Source organism: Acinonyx jubatus, chromosome E3 (assembly GCF_027475565.1).
Source record: "Acinonyx jubatus isolate Ajub_Pintada_27869175 chromosome E3, VMU_Ajub_asm_v1.0, whole genome shotgun sequence".
Lineage (NCBI taxonomy): Eukaryota > Metazoa > Chordata > Mammalia > Carnivora > Felidae > Acinonyx > Acinonyx jubatus.
In genome coordinates this window covers 10,806,356-10,829,510 of record NC_069398.1, presented here as the reverse complement: position 1 = coordinate 10,829,510, position 23,155 = coordinate 10,806,356, and the positions used below count along the sequence as shown (strand labels likewise).

The window sequence follows — 23,155 nt, the reverse complement described above, 5'->3', positions numbered from 1 at the left end:
ATGGCAGCATTACACGATGATGGCGAGTCTGTTGCCTTCACAGGATGAGTAATGTGAGGAAGAAATAAACTTGTGTTACATTAGGCCACTGAGATATGGAGGTTCACTTGTTACCACAGTATCACCTAGCCTTGCCCTGACTAATATACCATGGTTGCTTGGAAGCCATGGGGCAGCCATCTACTGCTATGAGCACGGAGAAGCAAGAAAATCCATCTGCAGGGGGAAAAATAAAATAGAGAACCAGAGAGGCAGTGACAAGAGGCTCCGCGGAAAAGAGGGAGGCAGAGGACAGTTGGTAGCCATCTGGGCGATTCTTTAGCTCTTGGTTCCAGGCTGCTGTGCCCTTGGGTTCAGGGTAGTGCCCCCATATCCTGCAACAGAGTCCCCATTTGCAACTTAAGCCAGCTCAAGTGACATTCAGATGGAAGAGCTTTGGTGAAAATGCTCAGCAAGTCCATTCGTACCAGCCAAGGTTGGCTGAGGATACGCAGACCAAGGCTCCCGGTCGCCCTAATTCAAAACGTGTCCTTTCCGAACTGAGGAATAGATGTGGACTAATAGACTTTGCTGGGCACCAAACTCTGGTCTCAGAGCCAGAAGGACCCTGAACCAAGGGCCAAGAGGCAGGACACCGTGATGGCAACTGCCACCACACAGCCCTCTGAGGATTTCAAAACATCAGCACTGGGTCCACACACCTATGTTCTTTATCCCCATGTTACAGTCAGGGAAGCGGATATAGGAAGGGCGAACGCCCAAGGGCACTCTACTAATAAGCAGTTGAGCTACAGCCTCTAGACTCAGGTTGAGCTGGTGGGGACACCAAGTAACTCGTGCAGAACGCATCCCACAGGTGCTGGCTGTTGGGTCTAGGCACTTGAGATACATTAAGTTACAACTCTAAGAAGCAGGTACTATGCAGCATCCCCATTCTACAGATAAGTAAACACAGGCACAGAGCTTTAAGCACCTTGCCCCAAATCACAGAATTGCCACATGGTAGAGCTGACATTCAAACTCAGGCAGTCTGGCTCCAGAGTCTGTCTTACTCGCAATGTTATGCTGCCTCTCTAAACGCCATCCCAGAAGACGCAAACCCACCTGCCTCCGGGGGCCAGGCTAGTAGTGTTTATGAGTCAATCGGGAAAGGGAGGACTGTGTACCCTGGATGGCACGTGCCCTGGTTAACTCCAGGAAGGTGGACTCACAATTATCAGGTGGAATTAAAAACAAAAAAAAATATGACTTATATGTGAAACTTACCCATTTTTAAGAGTTGGCAAGTGAGTCATGTTTTTTAAAAGCGTATTTTTTGAATGAGTCCTGGGGGCCACAGCAAGCCAGCAGAGCAGCGGTATGCAGCTTCTGCACAAGGTAGGACCCTTATCTGTGCAAGGCGGCTTCCCTAGGAGATGGCTCCCGCTGCATTTTACGTCAAATCCTGTCCCCCCACACGATCTGGGTTTGCTCAGGCATCACAGTGAGAAGACGCCTTCAGAAAACCAGCCCACGGCAACTCCTGTGAGCTCCGCCAACTGCACGGCTGGCATCTTTCCCTGATCAGCTGGTGCCTCAGGAGGAATGAGCACAATGTGCGGCTTGGGAATTAATCAAAGAGCAGCCACCAAGACGAATCTCACTTGGAAGAAGGAACGAAAGCATGATCCTCCCTGTGCTCAGCAAATGACTTGCTCACCTCCTCAAAGTCATCCAGCTCCTCCAGCCTGGTCCGAACCTTCTCCGACATGGCAGACGTGGCGGTCACTTTGCCTAAACAGAATAGATTCATGTCACACAGAATGGATTTCTCGGACACCAACTCCCCCCCAGGGAAAGGCATCTTTCACTCTACACTTCGTTGTGAATAAAGAGGCCAGGGAACAATTTCATTACAGACAACTCCACGATTTTGAAAACAACGTCCTTACATAACCAAAGTTCCACCGGAAACATTTTTGTTTAAAAGCTGCCCCCCCCAGCTCGGTGGGGCCAGCCTCCATGGTTCCACTCCATTCGGTATTACCAACTTTTCCCTGCATCACTTGCTTGCTAAAGAAAGGCAGTCCAGAGGGGATGCCAAAAATCCATCATGTGATTGTTTTCTACCAACAAAAGGCCCTCTCAGGCTCGCACTCAGTGCAGGACCGAAGCACTCTGATACCACTACAACCACGTCACTGTGTGCCCAGCACGAGGGCTTCAAAGCCCTCTCTTCAAGAAAACAGGGCTGGCCACGCCTCCTTCCATCACCTGTCAGAGATGAAGGGACACCCTCCAGGCTGTGGGCCAACCACAGGGCGAGGCTATCTGTCCAGCATGCTCTCCAGTGACTCTTATCTCAGAACCCTGTCCCCATCTGAAAGGGGCTTCTGTTCTAGCTCTGAGGTCCCCCTGCTCCCACCCACCAAACTCAGGAATGAAAGTTCATTCTTTCAAGGCACTAGCGTCTTAGATCTGTTGCGAACTCACCGATTTGTCTGGGATCAGCTGAGAGCAAGGCAGTTATTTATTTGCTAAAAAAACTATTTAAGTTTCCCAGTACTGGTTTCTATTTTTGTTTTTTTACCTCATTTCCACTTTTCCTCTTATTTTGAAATATGTACAGAAAGTGCACATATGTACATTTTAACAGATAATCATAACCTTTGTAACCACCACCTTGCTCATATACCGTCTTACTTCTTTTGTTAACCATTATCTTTAGTTCATGAATTTTACCCTGGTTGTTGCACAGAGCTGTTTCCCTGTTTATTATTTTCCACTGTGTTAATACAGCACAATGTACTTCTTATTCTGTTGATGGATGTCTGGGTTGTTTCCTGTTTGGGGCTACAGTAAATAATGCTGCTGTGAACATTTGTGTTTTCTGGTTTGTATACACATACATTTCTTCAGGGCAGTGGGCAGCGCTTCTCAAACTTTCAGAGGAGTCACTTACAGATGAATTAACACACACAGACTGATTTTTAGTAGGCCTGGCAGGGCCTGGGACTCTGCCTTACTAATGCAGCTGGCCCTTGGACCACACTTTAAGAAAAACAAGGGGACGCCTGGGTGGTTCAGTCAGTTGGGCATCCGACTTCAGCTCAGGTCATGATCTCACAGCTTGTGAGTTTGAGCCCCGCCTCGGGCTCTGTGCTGACAGCTCGGAGCCTGGAGCCTGCTTCAGATTCTGTGTCTCCCTCTCTTTCTGCCCCTCCCCCACCCACATTCTATCTCAAAACAAACAAAAAAAAAAACCCATGGATTTGGGTAGAGTTGGAAAAACACTTTCCCTAAAGGGTCAGATAGAAATATTTTACATTTATGGGGTGCCTGGGTGGCTCAGTTGGTTAAGCATCAGACTCTGGATATCGGCTCAGGTCATGATCTCACAATTCACGAGACTGAGCCCTGTGACCGGCTCTGTGCTGACAGCACAGAACTTGCTCGGGATTCTCTCTCTCCCTCTCTCTGCCCCTCCCCCACTTATTCATACCCATGCTCACTCTCAAAATAAACTTCATAAATATTTTAGGTTTTGTGAGTCACGTGGTTTCTCTCACACCTACTCAACTCTGCCATTACAGCACAAAAGCAACCACAAACAATATGTAAACAAGCTGGCCTGGCTGTGTTCCAATAAAACTTTACTTCCAAACTTAAACAGGGGGCCAGATCTTGCCCTGCAGGATGTAGTTTGCTAATTTCTGATGTAGAGTATATCCTAGTAGAATTGTCGGATCCAAGGGTTGGCCCAACTTCAATTTTAACAGATAACGTGAAAGTGCTCTTTACATGGTGGTTTTATCGTTTTAACCTCCTACTGGCAACATAAGCCTTCCTGCTGCTCTACGTTCCCACCAACAAGCGATCTCGTCCATCTTTCTGATCCCTCCAAACTGGTGGCTATGCAACAGTAGGATTTACTTTTTCACGGTTTGGGGTCAAAGTTATGGCCCTCACAAGGTGCTCCCACTCTCTTGATTACTCAGGTGCTGCCCCCACCTGCAGACAACGGGGGAGAGTCGCAGCTGCCATACTCGCGATTTGCACGTAAACCACAGCTATGCTCATCTGTACCCCGTGGGTACCTGAGCTGTGTCCGTTGCCTCAGAATCGCCTAGGAGCCTCAAAACAAAACAAAACAAAAAAACCACCAATTCCTGGGTCCCATTCCTCAAGATACATTCAACAAGTGGAACAGGGCCCCATGGTCTTTATGTCTATAAAGGTTGCACAGCTAGTCTGAGGCACGCTGGTCAGAGCTTCTGACCGTGCATCCAGGCTGAAGAAACAGCACTGCCGTGTTGCCGTGTTCAGGGACCCGTGGCCGGTAAGACTGTGGCTCCAATCCCTAGCGTGTCTGCCTTCTCACAAGGGATAAAGACTTAAAGCAAAGTAAACGATCTCTAAAAAGGAGAATTTTAACCACTCTACAGCTGCTGAGGAGGGGACGGGGAGCAGATGCTACTGCTCTGTCTAAATTCAAACAGTGAGCTCATGTTGTACTTTTAATAACTTTTGTCTTTTTCCCCCCATTCATCACATGAGTATGTATTTCAGTTCTGCCAAGTCTGTACACAATCTAGGAAGTAACAGCTTTAATGGAATTAAACACCAGTCTGGATACTGCAAACTTTTTTATACTAAAGGTAATAAGCCAATTCCCCATCAAGAGTAACAACAACCCAAACTCACCTTTTTCAGATCCCATAAACAGATTCTGCAGAGGCAAGTAACAATTTGTTAGTATTTTTTAAAACTTAATACCATTTCTATGACAAAAAAAAACCTTGTAAGATACTTAAATATTCAAGTTATGCTAAGGCCACATGATCTGTTATTTTCCAGCAAAGCTACTTACTTATCCAAACGCAAAACAATTATTTCATCAAAGGAGGAAAACACAGCTCACCAAAAACTACTGAAGATTCAAATTTCCACTCAGCTCAGAACACTCAAAGTGAGCCCACAAAGAGCAAAATTTTGAGGATAACAGCGTCAGGAGGTAGCAGTTAGCTTACTCTACGTCAGGGCTTCACAATCTGGGCACTACTGATGTTACGCACAGGGAAACCCGGTTGCGTGGGGGCGGTCCTGTACATGCAGGGTGTTAGCAGCGCCTGCTCTCTACCCACTAGATTGCCAGCAACGCCTCCACAGTGCAACAACCAACACTGTCTCCAGACATTGCCATGTGTCCGCTGGGGGGTAAAGTTACTCCTGGCTGCAAAATCACTGCTCTAAATTAACTCCGTGCATTCAGAAAATCAGAACCAAACTACCGGTTCAGCAACTCTGCCTGCACACTGCTCACCTAGCGCAAACCCTGAGAGGAAGTGGGGAGGAGAGGCGTCGTCACAGAGCCTTCCTGGTTGCCCGCCGAGTTCACCCCTTCCTCCGTACTCACAGCCCCGATTTCTGATGGGCACATTTGTCGCATTTCCCAGCATCCCCTCCATCTGCATACGGCCCAAGACGACCTTCAAGACAAATGCGGGTGTGTGGGTGGGGACACTGGGAGGAAAATGCGGCTGGGCGTGTGGAGGGGGACACTGGGAGGGGTCCTCATATGAGCGAGGGTGCATCCTACTTTCCCTTTTCCTCCTCCAACAACTTGGACGTGAGGTGACCCTGAACACAGCAGGGCAGCAGGACAGAAGAGCCAGACCCCTGATGACTCTGGAGCCGCCACACCAGCCTGAACTACCCACCTCTCAACTTCCTTTCAGTGCCAAGAGAGGAACGTCACTGTGGCATATGTCATCACGTCATCACGTCATCACGTCATCAGGGAGGGCTTGGGTCAGAAGCTCCCAGCTCTCGTCCTCAGTAACCCAGGCATTCCCCTGCTCTCCCTGGCCGGCTCAGCTCAGAGCGTTTCATCACGTGAGCAACCTACCCCCACACATTGTCGGCCTCATCTCCCTCACATCCCCAGGCACAAGCCAACGACTTGGTCCAGAGGCCACCCGGTGAACTTGAGGCCATGGAAGAAAACTGGAGCCACAGGAAGAAGTAAACCTTCTTTGGGGCGTCAGTCTCCTCACGTCCCAGCTCAAACCTCCCCAGAGATGGGCTCCAATTCTTTCTCTGAATGGTGCCAGATCCTGGATTCTTAACACATTTTTTTGAGAAACCAACCAGCACATTTGCTCCCAACTAACATGGACATAATGAGCCAAACTCACAGAACCCAGGACTTGGGCAACATTAGCTGAGATATTGTGATTTATAAGAAATATATATTGCGTCTTGATCCTTTTCCTGGCCCAGAAGCTCCTACTACCCTTGGAATGTCTTAAGCCCTCAGAGTGGTCAAGGAGACTTTGTTAAGTTAATCAAGTGACTTCTGGACACACCTAAGGATGGGGACTGGTTTCCAGGGGAAACAAACATTTGATTGCAGGGCTGGAACCTTCAGTGCCACTCCTGACCTCCAGGGAGGGGAGAGGGGGGCGGAAGATTGAATCAATCACGTCTATTTATTAAGGCGTCCCTAAGAACCTAAAAGGACTGGGTTCAGAGAGCTTCCTGACTGGTGAGACAGAATGTCCATGCCATCCGGCAGGACCCCAAACCCCAAGGGGACAGAAGGTCTTCTGTTTAGAACCTCGCTCTCTGTCTCTCTTCAAGTGGATGTTGATTTGCAGCCTTTAATATCCTTGTAATCTCGTGAGTAAACAGGTTTCCTGAGTTCTGTGAGCCACTTAGCAAATTGACCAAACCCAAGGAGGGGATCATGGGAGTCTGACGCACAGCCAGACGGTCAGAAGCACAGGTGACAACATGGACTCACAGAGGACTGTGAAGTGGGAGAGAAGGTTTAGGGACTAGGCGCCTGACTTGCAGGAATGGACATGAGCTCCAGGGATCTGGGTGTCAGAAGTGAGTTGAGCTGCAGGACACCCAGCCGATGTCAGAGACTTGTTTGGCGTGGGGGGTGGGGAGATCCTGTACAGGCACCTGGGGCAGAATCCTAACAAAAAGAAATCCCTACCACATGGGAAGCAGGCCCTGGGAGAAGAGTGTGCTGGTACTCACGATAGACAGCTTCTCTGTGGTCGTGTACCGGGCAAGGATTTCTCCTCGTTTGCTGGCCCAGGGCTCAAAGTCTGATCCTACGATGGAGTTCTCATCTCGGTCTCGTCTCTTTCTAGAGCTATCCTATGGAAAGGCAAGACAAGCTCTCAGCAACAGTATCCTTTTCATCTTTAAAAAGAAAGTATAGGGACACCAGGGTGGCTCAGTTAAGCGTCTGACTTCAGCTCAGGTCATGATCTCATGGTTCGAGAGTCTGAGGCCCGCGTTGGGGTCTGTACTGACAGCTGGGAGCCTGGAGCTGCTTCAGATTCTGTCTCCCTCTCTCTCTATGCCCCTCCCTCACTCTCTCTCAAAAATAAATAAAATGCTAAAAAATTTTTTTGAAAACCACAAAGTATAGGGGCGCCTGGGTGGCTCAGTTAAGGTCTGACTCTTCATCTCAGTTCAGGTCATGATCTCCTGGTTCGTGAGTTTGAGCCCCCACATCAGGCTCTGTGCTGACAGTGCAGAGCCTGCTTGGGATTCTGTCTCTCCTTCTCTCTCTGACCCTCTCCTGCTCGCTCTCTCCCTCAAAATAAAAACAAACAAAAACTACAAGCAAACGCAATAGTTGATTAACATGGCAGGGTAAAATTGATTATGTGCTAGCAAAGCAGAACTTAAATGTTCTCATCAAATTAAAAAAATGTAAATACGTGAGGTGATGGGTGTACTAACTCGATGGGGGAATGGTTTCACAGGTGCATACAAATACCAGGTCATTACGTTGACACGCTAAAAGTCTCACAATTTCCTCTGTCAATTTTATCTCATAAAGCTAAAGAAAAGGGGTGCCCGGGTGGCTCAGTTGGTTAAGCGTCTGACTCTTGGTTTCGGCTCAGGTCATGACCCCAGAGTTCTGGGTTCAGGTCCCACATCAGGCTCTGCGTTTACAGTGCAGAGCCAGCCTCGCATTCTATCTCCTTCTCTCCCTCAAAATAAATGGATAAACTTAAAGAAAAGCTAAAGAAAAGGAAGTATAAGCAAAGGCAGACAGTCCCCCAGTGCAGAATAAAATAGGTCTAAAGGTTTACTAGATAACATTTTTTCAGGCCAATTCACCCCAAAGGGCCAATAAACAGATCAAAAGACACTCAGACTCACTGAGAATCAAGGAAAGGCAAACGATCATCTTTCAACCACCAAAATGGCAAAGTTACAATGACTGGTAATGTCCCAGCTGGCAAGGAGGCAGGACAACAGACACTCTGAAGTTCTGCTGGGGGTGGTATAAATGGTGAAGCCTTTTTGGAGAATGATTTGGGAGTAGCCATCAAAACCTTAAACACACATTGCCTAGCCCAGCATTTAACTCTTCTACGTGAGAAATCAGCGGTTTGCTTACAGAATTACATAAAAATAAATGAAAAAAAAAAAGAAAAATAAAGGGTGAAATTAAAATCAAGAATGAATTTTAAAATGCTTTAATAAAGAAAAGAAGAAGCTTCCAGGATCTGCACTAGCCTCTCACAAAGGGGGTGGGGGGGTGGGGAGAGGAGGGCTCCGTAAGGGGGACCCTGTGGGTGTCTGGATCCTGAAAACTGTTGCAACGACAATGTGGGATCTGTGCCATTTGGAAACAGAAAGGTGGGGGCACCCTGGGAGGCTCAGTCAGTTAAGCAACCAACTTCGGCTCAGGTCATGATCTCACAGCTCTTGAGTTCAAGCCCCGCATCCGGCTCTGTGGTGATAGCTCGGAGCCTGGAGCCTGCTTCAGATTCTGTGTCTCCCTCTCTCTCTGCCCCACCCCCACTTGTGCTCTGTCTCTCGAAATGAATAGATGTTAAAAAAAAAAAAAAGAAAAAAAATTTTTTTTTTTTTTTTTTTAAACAAAAAGAAAAGCCGCCAGCCCTGCCCCCACAGGACTGACCACAAGCAGGGAGTGTTACCGGGGCTGCAGGGTCAGCCGTGGCCGCGAACATGGAGAGGGGGTCTGTCCCATCCAGCACGCTGCTCAGTGGGTCCACCACGGAGCTGGAAGACGAGGAGGACGTGGAGGAAGTGCTGCCTTTCCGGCTCACTTTCTTGGTCTTGGACTCTGTGACCTGTGGGGAAAACCCGAGCAGGTAAAGTAGGAATCTCCTATGACCTTCCCCCAACACTCAATGTGTTTTCCCTCATTCCCTTAGTTGAAGTGACCATTGCTTTGTGGCAGGGACACTTACATTTTGTGACAAACCGAGAGGACTCGGAATCCCAGCTATGGAGGAAAGGATTAGAAGGTGGGATCGAACTGCACCCTGGTAGGGTCCTCTTACACAAAGCAGGTCCCCAGACAAGCAGCAGCCACATCACAGGGAGCTCGTCAAAAAACACGGACTCTGGAGCTCCACCTTGGATCTACTGCATCGGAAGCTGTGACTCAACACGATCTCCTTCCTTTTCGAAGAACTTCGAATGCCACATACTGCTGAGCACTGAGGGACAGGTGGGGTGTCAGGGTGTGAAGCCATGTTTTTGTTCCACTGGCCCCCAATACTTTCTGACTTCAGATGACCAGATCAGGGGTGAACCCCTGAGCCAAGAAGATCCAACCAGTGTTTCTGCTGAAAATGCAGCACAAAATCCAGAAGGGCTGGCTGGGCTCCACTCTACTCCTTAAACAAGGAAGCTCTGAAAACCCAGGGGCTGAGGGAAGTAATGGACACTCTGGGCATATCCACAGGAAGGCAGAGAAAACCCGTCTTCAGAAAGGACGGGATGTGATAGAATGAAAGAAAGGGCTGGATGAAAGAGAACTTGACCAGCCTTTGTCCTGGTTCTGGGAAAGGAGGGTCCGGTCCTTGGAGTGTCTGTCATTCACATGCCCCTCAGTCACACATGACTTGATGGTAACAAGACCAGCATGGGGGCTGGTCATGAGAAAGACCACTCCTGTGAGCACAGTCAGGGGGTACCAGCCTGACCTTAGGGGAGGGAGGCTGGAGATGAGGTCCAGTCATGTGGCCAAGGAATCACTGCATCACGCTGTGTAATGAAACCCCAACACAAAGTGTGGACACACCAAAGCTCAGTGGAGCTTCCTGGCTGGTGGCTGCACCATGTGCCGGGAGGTGATACACTGTTCCATAGGCAGAGGGCAGAGAGCTCTGTCTTCAGGACGTTCCCGGGCCTCACCTACCTGTCTCTCATTTGGCTGCTCATTGGTATCCTTCATATGAAACTGTAAACACAGGGCTTCTGAGTTGTCTGAGCTCTCCTAGCATATTATCAAGCCTGAGGGGAGGTCTGGATTTGCAGACAGTTGATCAGCGGGTGGCCTGGGGTCCCCCAAATCTGCAGTGGGTGTCTGAAGCAAGGACCGCCTTTTTGAAGAGCTTGCCCTAAACCTGTAGGGTCTGACACCAACCCCGGATGATCTGGCAAAGGGCCTCCTATTGGTACACAATTGTCATTTTGTCTGCCTGGCATCTGTCCCCCCTTCTCCCAGGCTTGGCAGTTGTTTTCTTTGGGAAAGCGGCCCTCCCCGACTCTCAGCTCCTACAGGCCTGGTTGGGGTGGAGGGGTTCTACCCCAACCCAGTCAGTCAGCACATTCCCTTCCCCGGGGCACCAGCCTGGGTCAGGGAGGGACACCGAACCAGAAAAGAGAAACTCCCTGCTCTCGTGTCACGAAAGCTGCAGGATGGAAGCCTGGAGCTGATGTGGCTGGTCTGTGTCCACAGGAGTGAGTTCTCAGATTGGAAACGACCCACTGGTGTCTCTACAAGCCCACAGGGCCTGGGGGGGAGGGGGAGGGCAGACACTCCAGCTGTGACCTCCTGCTTTATGCAATGGCCTCTGGGCATTCTAAGGTATGTGTCTGTCACCCTCACCCCCACCCGTGATGAGAGCTACACAGCTTCTATTATCTGCTGGTGAAACAGTGCTAACCCAGAAGAGAGGGACCATCTATATCACTGGCCTGCTTTTCACTTTGCTTTTTAAATAACTCACACAGATGAAGATGCCATTCAGAACAGCATCTTCAGGACAGGACTTAAGAAGGGGTTTCGTTTATACGCCCACATCAGGAGCAAAGGCATTACCCGCTCGTGACAACCTCGCAAATGTGAGAAAGGGCACAAGGAACATGACGGTGGGTGAGGTCAACGTCACGAAAACCAGGGCCTGGGAACAAAGTGGCCGATAGAAATGTGCAAAAGCAGCTCCGGCCGGCAAGTGGGAAAGACCCAGGAAACCGGCTTGTCATTTTGAGGAGTGAGAGGTTAGAGAGGTTAGAGAGGGCCTCGTGACAAAACTTACGGTTATGGGCTTCAGCGGGTGATAGTCCCCAAACTCCAGTGGCACAGCCTCCAGCCGGCAGGACGCAAACTCTGCCTTGTAGTTCCTCCCCCGGGAGTGCCTGGCGGACAAATCCCAGACCGCCACCATCAGTTGAAGGGGATACAGAACACATTCAAATCATCTGCTCAGACCTTCTCAGGGCTACAGCGGCTCACGGCGCAACAGTATTTCTACCGAGCCCAAGAAACGCTGCAGAGAATTTTAACACTCAGTTTGAAGGTGCACAATGCCACCCAGGGATCCGGGACCCATGAGGCCAGACGCCAGAACCAAGGGCACTGGATGAAGTGAGGTCAACTCTCCCCCACACACTGTTCTCCCCCCGACAGCCAGCGCCCAAGGAGGAGCTGAAGAGAGGGGCGTGCAGGGGGAGGGAGAAAGCTGGCCCTGCTCTCCCCACCAAGTTCACGAACGCTGTGGAGCCAGAGAAAGTAGCTGAGCGGGAAGTAGACAAAGAGCACCCGATTTCACGGGTCTTGTGAAGGGATCACGAGATAGACAAGGGGACAAAGTATCCACACTGAGGCACGAGAGGAAAACACATGGGAAGAAGAGCAGTGTGAAAGGCCTCGGGGCGGAAGGGAAGGTCTCAGAACAGGCAGAGAAAAACGGGAAGAGGAATGGGCAGCAGCAGTATTTGAAGGGATGGCAGCTAAGATTCTTCCAAACTAGGGGCGCCTGGAGGGCTTAGTCGGTTGAGCTTCTGACACCTGGTTTTGGCTCAGGTCATGATCTCTCAGTTTGTGGGTTCGAGCACCGCGTCAGGCTCTGAGCTAACAGTGTGGAGCCTGCTTGGGATTCTCTCTCTCTACCCACCCCCCCCCCCGACACTCCCTTGCTTGTACACACGCCTTCTCTCTAAGTAAATAAACTTTAAAAAAAAAAAAAAGGGGCGCCTGGGTGGCGCAGTCGGTTAAGCGTCCGACTTCAGCCAGGTCACGATCTCACATTCCGTGAGTTCGAGCCCCGCGTCAGGCTCTGGGCTGACGGCTCAGAGCCTGGAGCCTGTTTCCGATTCTGTGTCTCCCTCTCTCTCTGCCCCTCCCCCATTCATGATCTGTCTCTCTCTGTCCCAAAAATAAATAAACGTTGAAAAAAAAATTTTTAAAAAAGAAAAAAAATTTTTTTAAACCAAAATAGAATTTTTCCAAACTAAAGACCTCAAGCTATAGATTGAAGAAACATGCATGCCCCAAGCAGGACCCACACAAAAAAGAAACAAAAACCATACTTAGGGCCTTCATAGTAAAATGGCTAAAAAATAGAGGATTTCTTAAAACTAATAAAGACACCTTATTTTCAAAGGGTGACGATTATATTACTGTCTCAGCAGAGAGGAGAGCCAGCAGACAGAGATCGTACTGGTGAAGTACCAAAGAAATTAACTGCCAGACAAAAACCCTGCACCTAGTGAAACGGTCCTTCAGTCATGAAGGAAAGAGTTTCTTGTTAAAGAAAAACCAACAACAGCATGTACAGAACTACACTTTAAAAAAAAGCTACACGGATTGGAAGAATAAATATTGTCAAAATGCCAATACTACCCAAAGCTATCTACACATTCAATGCAATCCCAATCAAAATTGCACCAGCATTCTTCTCAAAGCTAGAACAAGCACTCCTAAAATTCACATGGAACCACAAAAGGCCCCGAATAGCCAAAGTAATTTTGAAGAAGAAGACCAAAGCGGGAGGCATCACAATCCCAGACTTTAGCCTCTACTACAAAGCTGTCATCATCAAGACAGCATGGTATTGGCACAAAAACAGACACATAGACCAATGGAATAGAATAGAAACCCCAGAACTAGACCCACAAACGTACGGCCAACTAATCTTTGACAAAGCAGGAAAGAACATCCAATGGAAAAAAGACAGTCTCTTTAACAAATGGTGCTGGGAGAACTGGACAGCAACATGCAGAAGGTTGAAACTAGACCACTTTCTCACACCATTCACAAAAATAAACTCAAAATGGATAAAGGACCTGAATGTGAGACAGGAAACCATCAAAGCCCTAGAGGAGAAAGCAGGAAAAGACCTCTGTGACCTCAGCCGTAGCAATTTCTTATTGACACATCCCCAAAGGCAAGAGAATTAAAAGCAAAAATGAACTACTGGGACCTTATGAAGATAAAAAGCTTCTGCACAGCAAAGGAAACAACCAACAAAACTAAAAGGCAACCAACGGAATGGGAAAAGATATCTGCAAATGACATATCGGACAAAGGGCTAGTATCCAAAACCTATAAAGAGCTCACCAAACTCCACACCTGAAAAACAAATAATCCAGTGAAGAAATGGGCAGAAAACATGAATAGACACTTCTCTAAAGAAGACATCCCGATGGCCAACAGGCACATGAAAAGATGCTCAACGTCGCTCCTCATCAGGGAAATACAAATCAAAACCACACTCAGATATCACCTCACGCCAGTCAGAGTGGCCAAAATGAACAAATCAGGAGACTGTAGATGCTGGAGAGGATGTGGAGAAACGGGAACCCTCTTGCACTGTTGGTGGGAATGCAAACTGGTGCAGCCGCTCTGGAAAACAGTGTGGAGGTTCCTCAGAAAATTAAAAATAGACCTACCCTATGACCCAGCAATAGCACTGCTAGGAATTGACCCAAGGGATACAGGAGTACGGATGCATAGGGGCACTTGTACCCCAATGTTTATAGCAGCACTCTCAACAATAGCCAAATTATGGAAAGAGCCTAAATGTCCATCAACTGATGAATGGATAAAAAAATTGTGGTTTATATACACAATGGAGTACTATGTGGCAATGAGAAAGAATGAAATATGGCCCTTTGTAGCAACATGGATGGAACTGGAGAGTGTTATGCTAAGTGAGATAAGCCATACAGAGAAAGACAGATACCATATGGTTTCACTCTTATGTGAATCCTGAGAAACTTAACAGAAACCCATGGGGGAGGGGAAGGAAAAAAAGAGGTTAGAGTGGAAGAGAGCCAAAGCATGAGACTCTTAAAAACTGAGAACAAACTGAGGGTTGATGGGGGGTGGGAGGGAGGGAAGGGTGGGTGATGGGTATTGAGGAGGGCACCTTTTGGGATGAGCACTGGGTGTAGCAGGGAAACCAATTTGACGATAAACTTCATATATTGAAAAAAATAAAAAATAAAAAATAAATAGAAGCACATTTAATTGTAGTGTGATTCTGAAAGTAGTAAAAAAAAATAAAAATAAAAAAATAAAAAATAAAAAAAGCTACACAGAGAAACAAAATGATCCCAGCTGAAAACAAAAAACTACATACATAGTATATATGTGCATACACACTGTGTATACACGTATGTACATATGTATAGGCTATGCATACATATCGAAGAGTAAAAAAAAAAGGTAAAGGTGTGGATAAAAAGAGATTAGTGACCACAAAAAACAGTAACTTATAGTATTTAAAATATGTGTAGGGGGCACCTGGGTGGCTCAGGGGGTTAAGTGTCTGCGTCTAACTCCTGACTTCCGCTCAGGTCATGATCCCTGCGTTGTGGGATTGAGCCCCGAGTCAAGCCCCACGCTGAGCCTGCTTCAGATTCTCTCTCTCTCTCCCTCTGCCCCTCTAACCCTGCTCTCTAAAATAAAAAAATAAATAAAATAAAACAGAGGTAGAATTAAAACTCAGGTCAATCAGCACAGAAGAGGCACTATGGTATGAATGTTTGTCCCCACCCCCCCAACCCCCCAAATTCACTGACTGAAATCCTAACCTCGCCTTTGGGAGGTGATGAGGTCTCAAGGGAGGAGCCTCATGATAACCGGGACCCCAGAGAGCCCCCGCCCCGTGAAGACACGCAGTGCAGGCACTGGGTGAAAGCAGGAGGCGCCTCGCCTCACCGGGCTGGCCAGACGTCCAGCCTCCAGGAGAAACAAATATTTTTTGTTGTAAGTTGCCACATCTGTGTTTTTTTTCTTTTTCTTTTTTTTTTTTTTTTACAGCAGCAGCTCGAACAGACTAAGCCTCGGACTGAGAAGTGGGGCTGCTGCCTTAACAAATACCTAAAAACGAGGAAGCGAGTCTGGAGCCGTAACGGGCACAGGCTGGAAGAGTTTTCCAAGACCGGCGAGAAAAGCCACCGCCCCGAGTGGACGGTCAGGGGCGATGACGGTGAGGGCTCGGAGAGCGCACGAGAGAGCTGCAGAGAAAGCCTCAGCCCTCCTGGAGAAGACGCCAGTGGTTGTGAACAGAAGCTGGTGGAACAGACGGCCTAGGCCAGACCAGCGAGGCTGCAGACGGAAACGGGGACTGTGCTACTGGACACGGAGAGGCGATCCCGGTCAGGACCCGGCGTCCCAGACTGTGCTCACGCCCTGGTGTCCTGTGGACGGCAGAACTTGTATGCGACGGAACGGGGTATTTGCAGGAGGACGTTTCTGGGCAAAGTGTTGCAGGGAGCAGCTTGGCCGTTCCCCGATTACTTACAGTAAAAACCGACCGGAGAGAAATGACTGAAAGCTGGCTCGGCTCATCAAAAGGGAAACAATTTAAAAGCATGGAGAATTGGGGCGCCTGGGTGGCTCAGTCAGTTGAGTGTCCAACTTCGGCCCAGGTCATGATCTCGGGGTTCGTGAGTTCGAGTCCCACATCAGGCTCTGTGCTGACAGCTTGGAGCCTGGAGCCTGCTTCCCATTCTGTGTCTCCCTCTCTCTCTCTCTGCCTCTCCCCCACTCACGTGTGCACGCACACGCGCGCTCTCTCTCTCTCTCTCTCTCTCAAAAATAAATATTAAAAAAAAGCCTTAAAAACCCCGTGGAGAATTAGGTCTCAAAGAGCGTAAAGCTGGTCCCTTTGTTCATCAGCCTGAGTGTCCCCTGAATTCACCCTCTGCCCCACTCACAGCTGTGTGCCTTCACTAGTACTTAAGGAACCCCAAATCCAACTACACCCTGCAGTCAGCCTTATGGGTGAGCCCACCCACCCAGAAACCTACTCAGTATCAGAGAACAGAGATCCCAGGTCATTTGACTTCTATCCCTTTCTAAATAAATGTGGCTTTGTGAGCACGAAAGGAGGAAGGCCAGTCAACAATACAAATTCATCTCTACTTTTTATGTTTTATTTATTTTTTTAAAGAACTACTGCTTTAACCTCTTTTGGTGGGGGAGGGGGCAGAGAATCTCGAGCAGGCTCGACATTCAGCATGGAACCCAAAATGGGGCTCGATCCCACAACCCCGGGATCATGACCTGAGCTGAAATCAAGAGTTGAATGCTCAACCGACTGAGCCACCCAGGCACCCCACTACTTTTTATTTTTTGCAAAGGAAAATCCCTATCACGATATATTGCCTGGTCTCTCTGGGTCCCATTTACCAAGCATACCCAGTCCTCCCCTTCCAAAAATATGAAATATTCTTCCTGACTCCCTTTAATTTTTTTTAAGGTTTTTTGTTTTTTTTTTTTTTTTTGAGAGACAGAGAGCAACTGAGCATGAGCAGGGGAGGAGGAGAGAGGGAGAGAGAGAATCCCAAACAGGCTCCACCCTGTCAGTGCAGAGCCTGATGCAGGGCTTGAACTCACAATCTGTGAGATCATGACCTGAGCTGAAATAAAGAGTTGGACGCTTAACCAACTCAGTTCCCCCCAAGTACCTCCCGACTCCCTTTAATATGCTGCCAGCCAATCCCTGATTTATAAAATAAACAAAGACCCCCCCCCCCAAGAATAAGGAAACTGGAATAACAGTTATCAGTGGCCATAACGGAGGTTAAAAATCAAATTACGCTTTTTCTCTCTTCAGATCATTCTTAACTTTATCAATAGAACTCTGAAAGGTTAATTTAGTGGAATGAGTAGAAATGTAACCGGACCTGAAATTCAGTTGCAAATGTTTTTCATCCCTGTAATAATCATTAACAAATCAATCCACAGCTGAGCAAGACTGTATCCCAAGAACAGGGTGACTGGATACACAGAATCAAATGATAGTTCTCGTTTACAATGGACTTGCTGTACAGCAGGACCCAGGCCAAGCCCTTTCCCTGCACTTCCTCGTTTAACCAACTGCCTAATGCTAAGATGCTATCATTACGCCCATTTTTCAGAGAAGCTGAGGCTTAGAGTTGAGGGGACAGCAGCACGTGACAGGGACACAAAAACCAAGGCAGCCTGACTCTCATGCAGGAAGGAGCTCTGGAGACCATCCATGGGTCATCTTAAGAACCTTAAGCAATTGTCTACCTTTGTCTTTTCTTTTAAAGAACCAAGCTGTGAAATAATTTATTTGTTTATTTGGATGAGGGAGGAGGGGCAGAGAGAGAGACAATCCCAAGCAAGCTCCACGTTCAGTGCTGAGCCCAACATGAGGTTCGATCCCATAACCACAAGATCATGGCCTGAGCATAAGCCAAGGATCAGACACCTATCCTACTGAGCCACCCAGGCACCCCAAAATAGTTTTTTGTTTGTTTGTTTACAAGTTTGAAGGGAAGGAATTCCTTGGGGAAAAAAATAAATACTGTTTCTGGAGACATGTAAAAAAAAAAAAAGGAAACATTTACCCCTTTCGAAATTCCACATCAAACAGCTATATTTTGATCTTTCTATCGCTTCTTCCATTATTCCCTCAAATTCCCAGTCAGGCTCAGCGGTTTACCCAATGTTTGAGATGCTAAAAAGCTTGGTTGTCAATGCCTGAGTCTTTGCTAATGCCAACAGCGCCTCCCAGCGGGCATTTTCTAGAAATCCCTACCTTGCTTTTTTTCCCCCCCAGAACACAGCAGCTGGTAAAAATCCCCCATCATCCCAGCTTCCAAAGGCTCGTGTGCATCCTTGGCAGCTGCCACAGAAAAAAAGGCCAACATTTCCCACCTCCACTCCTGGCCTGGCCGCTGGCTACTCAAAGTGTGGCTCACAGATCACTTTGCAAGGGCATCACCAGGGAACTGTGGAAATACCACAGATCAGGGTCTGCACATTAGCAAATTCCCTCAGGTGATTTATACCCACGTTAAAGGTTGACAACTCCCTATTTCTAAGTTATTTACATCTGGTAACATGGATGCATAGAAATCGCGTTACCAGTTATCAAGTTAATCTCCTTATACTGGAAATACCGAAATCCACCAAATGCTTTTTGTTGGCTATTTTCATTCTCAAGTGATTTTTAAGCAGCTCATGATATATAGTCTGGCCACACAGTTTTTTCTCCCACAATCACGACATACCCCTCTTCCCTACCTACCCCCTCATAAAAAGGTCTTGAAGTAGAAATGCCTGACTCAAAGGCTGGTAGTTTTGTTTGTTTTTTAAATTTTTTTTAATGTTTATTTATTTTTGAGAGACAGAGTGTGAGTGGGGGAGGAGCAAAGAGAGAGGGAGACACAGAATCTGAAGCAGGCTCCAGACTCTGAGCAGTCAGCACAGAGCCCGATGTGGGGCTCGAACTCACTAACTGCGAGATCATGACCTGAGCCTAAATCGGATGCTTACCGACTGAGCCATTCAGGTGCCCCAAAGGCTGGTAGTTTTAAGGGCGCCATTGTCACAGGGATTAGACAGAAAAGGTGATTTGAGGGGGGACTGCTGGACATCACTTGTTAGCCCAGGACACAATCTATTAGAGATATCAAAACGTGTGGGTGCAAAGAGGCATTCTGGGGAGACCCACAACCACGCAGTGGGGTTTGGGGAGCCCTGCAACCCAGACCCCGCAGCCCAGGACATGGGTGGGAGGTCCAGCTGCTGGGAACGGTTAGGATCACAGCCTCTGTACTCCACACCTCACTGCTCCTTGAAGGCTGTACCACTTTAAGGAAACTAACTGCTTCACCTGTCTGCCTCCATGACCTCATCTGAAAAATGGGTTTTGAGGATTAAATGGGATGCTGCACATTCAATACTTAACACCGTGCCTGGCGTGTGCACACACACATCTCTGTAAATGTCAAATTTAGCAACAGAAACACATTTCTCCTCTGTAGACCTTCTCTGTTTCCTCACTCATCCCACAGACTACTACTGCCCCTCCTTTCTGCCAAACCCCATGCCAGGCACGACCAGGGTTAAAACGCAGTTCTTTTAATTTGAAGAACAACAAGTCTTGGGAGACTTGAGGGTGAACACGGGCTGCCACAGGAATGTTGAGAGCACAGTCAGCTTAGGAACTTTGGAAACCCTACAAGTTAAAAGGCGTATGGCACCTCTGTTTGTGATTTAAAGTAAAACTGTCACAGGTAAAAATGTTCTGGGAAGCAAAGATTAAAAGACCATCTCCCCGGGTTTTCTAATCAGAAAATTGCAGACAAGTTAATTGGAGCCAGATGTTTTTCATTGTTCTTGGTGTTTAAACCTTAATGATTCCCTAAAAGGTGCTTCGAATCACTAGCTCCAAGGAAACTCAGTGGCATTCAATCCAGATTTAGTGTATCGAGACTTTGGAAAGGGGCGCCTGGCTGGCTCAGTGGGTTAAGTGTCCGACTTCAGCTCAGGTCATAATCTCACGGTTCGTGGGTTCAGCCCTGCGTCACGCTCTGTGCTGACAGTTCAGAGCCCGGAGCCTGCTTCGGATTCTATGTCTCCCTCTCGCTCTGCCCTCCCCCGCTCTGCCCTCCCCCACTCTGCCCCTCCCCTGCTCACGAGCGCGCTCGCTCTCTCTCAAAAATAAACCAACATTAAAAAAAAGACTAACTGCTTCACCTGTCTGCCTCCATGACCTCATCTGAAAAATGGGTTCTGAGGATTAAAAAATGGATTTTGAGGAAAAATGGGTTTTGAGGATTCCTTCCTTTGGAAGGAAGCTGCTTAACTGTCAGTATTTCAAGAGTCTAGAGTTGTATATTCTTTCATTTGCTCACTTACTCATTCACGGGAAACCACATTTGGAAAGAAAGATCAGAAAGTGATTTCCCTACCACCTCACACCTGTCAGAATGGCTAAAATGAACAACTCAGGAGACAATGGACATAGGCAAGGATGCAGAGAAAGGGGAACACTTTTGCACAGTTGGTGGGAATGCAAACTGGTGCAACCACTCTGGAAAACAGTGTGGAGGTTCTTCAAAAAATTAAAAACAGGGGCACCTGGGTGGCTCAGTCAGTTAAGTGTCCGACTAAGGATCAGGTCGTATCTTGCGGTTTGTGAGTTCGAGTCCCGCATCGGGCTCTGTGCTGACAGCTGGGAGACAGAAGCCTACTTTGGATTCTGTGTCTCCCCCTCTCTCTGTCCCTCCCGTGCTCATGGTCTATCTCCGTCTTCAATAACAAATAAACGTTAAAAGAAAAATTTTTTTAATTAAAAATAGAGCTACCCTACGACCCAGCAATTGCACTACTAGATATTTATCCAAAGGATACAAAAATGCTGATTCGAAGGCGCACATGCACCCCAATGTTTATAGCAGTTCTATCAACAAGAGCCAAATCATGGAAAGTGCCCACACGTCCATCGACTGATGAATGGATAAAGAAGATGTGGGGGGTGTATGTGTGTGGACTATTACCCAAAGATCAAAAAGAATGCAATCTTGCCATTTGCAACAACATGGATGGAACTAGAATGTATTATGCCAATCAAAATAAGTCAGAGAAAGACAAATATCATATGATTTCACTCATATGTGGAATTTAAGAAACAAAACATAGGGGAAGATGAACACAGGGGAAGGAAAGCAAAAGTAAGATAAAAACAGAGAGCGAGGCAAACCAGAAAAGACTCAAACTCAGAACAAACTGAGGGTTATTGGAGGGGTGTTGGGGGGGTGGTGAGCTACTGGCTGATGGGCATTAGGAGGGCACTTGCTGTGATCACTAAATTCTACTCCTGAAACCATTACTACGCTGTATGTTAATTAGCTTCGATTTAAATTAAAAAAAAAAAAAAAAGCCCTCCTCTCCCTTTCTGAGATGCAGGGTAGAGCTCCCATCTATTTCCCAAATAAACCCACTAGAACCATCACAGCTTGTTGACTTCTTCCCGCACACACAGCACGGCTGGACCCTCAGCACGAGCCACTCCCAGCTACTCCAACCACAAGAGCCCTGCCCGGCCGGTCAGCCAGGGCACACGCTGTCCCCGCCTGTTCTGAGCTCCTATTCACTCTCCGAAACCCAATGTAAGGGTCTGCCTTTCTCAAGCCTTCCCCAAGCCCCAGGTGAAATTACATCTCATGACCCTTCTACTCGGGGCGTCTGCTCCACTAAACTAACTCCTTAAGGCCAAGGGGTACGTCCGCAGACTGTGCATCCCCAGTGCCCAGCGGGAAGCCCTGCACACAGTGGGACGAAGGGCAGCCATTTCACAGAGAAGCAATCGAGTGTCGTCCAGGTGAGCCGAGTAGCACTGGAAACAGCTAGGTGTCCCCTATCATCCAGACCGAGCTGAGTCCACCACTCTTTGCACGCGGCGCCCCCAGAACCTGGGACACAGGAAGCCGGGGAACTTGAGTTTTCTTTAAGGAGTGAATGGAGAGGGGAGCGTGAAAGGTGCAAGGAACGGGTAGCCGGGAGGGAACCACCCGTGGGGCCTCAGGGACCTCTTGTGGACCAGGGTAGCGGCCGGGAATTCTGCGGTCAAAACAACCGGGTACGGAATGGGAGGCTCCACCAGCACCTCACCAAGAGAGCAATTCCCGTTGACTCACACAAGCTCACACTCGCAGAGACAGCAGCTATAGTCCCTCTCCCAAACCAACCACCGCTTCTTCCTTACCAGGGAAAGACGGCCATCTTCCCAGTCACATGAGCAGTTGCACCAGGACCGCCAGCCCGTTTTTCCTTCCCAGACCCCGCCCCGCCCCGCCCCGCCCCGCCCTGCTCCGCTCTGGCCGCCATGATTGAAAGGGGCAGATACTCAGCAGCTGAGCCTTGGGAGCGCCATGATTGTGAGGGGCGGACGGACCCGCTGAGCAGTTCGTCGGCGCCATAATCATGAGGGGCAACGCACGTCTGCTAGCCTTTCGTCGGCGCCATGATCGTGCGTAGCAAACGCACTTCCGTTGTGCTGTGACGCCATGATTGTGAAGGGTAGATGCCCTCACTCAAAAACGGTTATGGGGACGGGAACCAGCATCGAAGAGCCAACGCTGTGGGCACCGTGATCCTAAGGGGCAGGCAAACTTCCGCTGAGTGGTCCGCGACGCCATGATTGTGAAGGTCAGGCATACGTCTCCCCACCCCCATCCCATCCACCACTTCCGGAGGGTACGTACACTTCTAGAGCGCCTCCCCAGATGCCATGATTGTGAAGGGCAGGTAAACTTCCGGGGCACTATCCTAGAGGCCGTAATTGTGCCACCATGATTGTGAGGACACACGTCCTCCCTCAGTGCCCAGATAACGCTGTCAGCCAGCACTTAGTTGTGGGGGCGGGCGCCAGTGTCGAAAAACCGATGCTTATGCCGTTTGCCAGCACCGTTGTCGCAATGGGCAGACACACTGCCGCTGCACTGCGACGCCATGATTATGAGGGGCGAACATACTTTCGGAGCGCTGTCCGCGGCGCCATGATTACGAGGGGTGGGCGTGCTTTCGCTGAGGGCCTCTATGGCGCCATGATTGTGATGGGCACGCGCCCTTCCTGGTGGGCTACTGTGGTGCCATGATAGTAAGGGGCGAACGCATTTCCCCTGCGTCGTGCGCGATGCCATGATTGTGAGGGGCAAGGCGCCTGTGTCGTCCGCCAGTTGCCATGATTGTAAAGGGCAGACATAGGGGGCCCCCCCCCCCCACCCCGGGAGGCGTGTCCGCAACACTAATGTACAGCGTGTTTGAGAAGGGGCCGCAGGCTGCCTAACCCACCTTCGCCTTCTGGGTGCTAACAAGAATCCGGAGACA

At 48.6% G+C, this 23,155-nt stretch overlaps 1 protein-coding gene and 1 long non-coding RNA gene across 6 annotated transcripts in view; one reads left to right on the top strand and one right to left on the bottom strand.

Moving 5' to 3' along the window:
* The window catches only part of VPS35L (VPS35 endosomal protein sorting factor like), a 118,237-nt gene extending 95,572 nt beyond the window's left edge, over positions 1 to 22,665 (bottom strand). For 3 of the 5 annotated variants that reach the window (XR_003415260.2, XM_027043142.2, XM_015067202.3), the window contains exons 1-6: positions 22,032 to 22,168; positions 11,313 to 11,412; positions 8,958 to 9,113; positions 7,030 to 7,152; positions 4,684 to 4,708; positions 1,700 to 1,773 (exon numbers count right to left, since the gene is read on the bottom strand). Coding sequence is in view for 3 of the 5 variants with exons in the window: in XM_027043142.2 (XP_026898943.2) it covers positions 1,700 to 1,773; positions 4,684 to 4,708; positions 7,030 to 7,152; positions 8,958 to 9,113; positions 11,313 to 11,412; positions 22,032 to 22,153 (600 nt within the window). In the remaining 2 variants the exon portion in view is untranslated. Of the gene's footprint in view, positions 1 to 1,699; positions 1,774 to 4,683; positions 4,709 to 7,029; positions 7,153 to 8,957; positions 9,114 to 11,312; positions 11,413 to 22,031; positions 22,169 to 22,530 lie in introns of those variants that run through there. The other 2 variants (XM_053213381.1, XM_027043145.2) reach the window with 2 other exon arrangements.
* The window catches only part of LOC128313653 (uncharacterized), a 9,172-nt gene continuing 8,172 nt past the window's right edge, over positions 22,156 to 23,155 (top strand). Inside the window, exon 1 of the long non-coding RNA XR_008294653.1 lies at positions 22,156 to 22,522. This is a non-coding gene — a long non-coding RNA (uncharacterized LOC128313653). The remainder of the gene's footprint in view (positions 22,523 to 23,155) is intronic.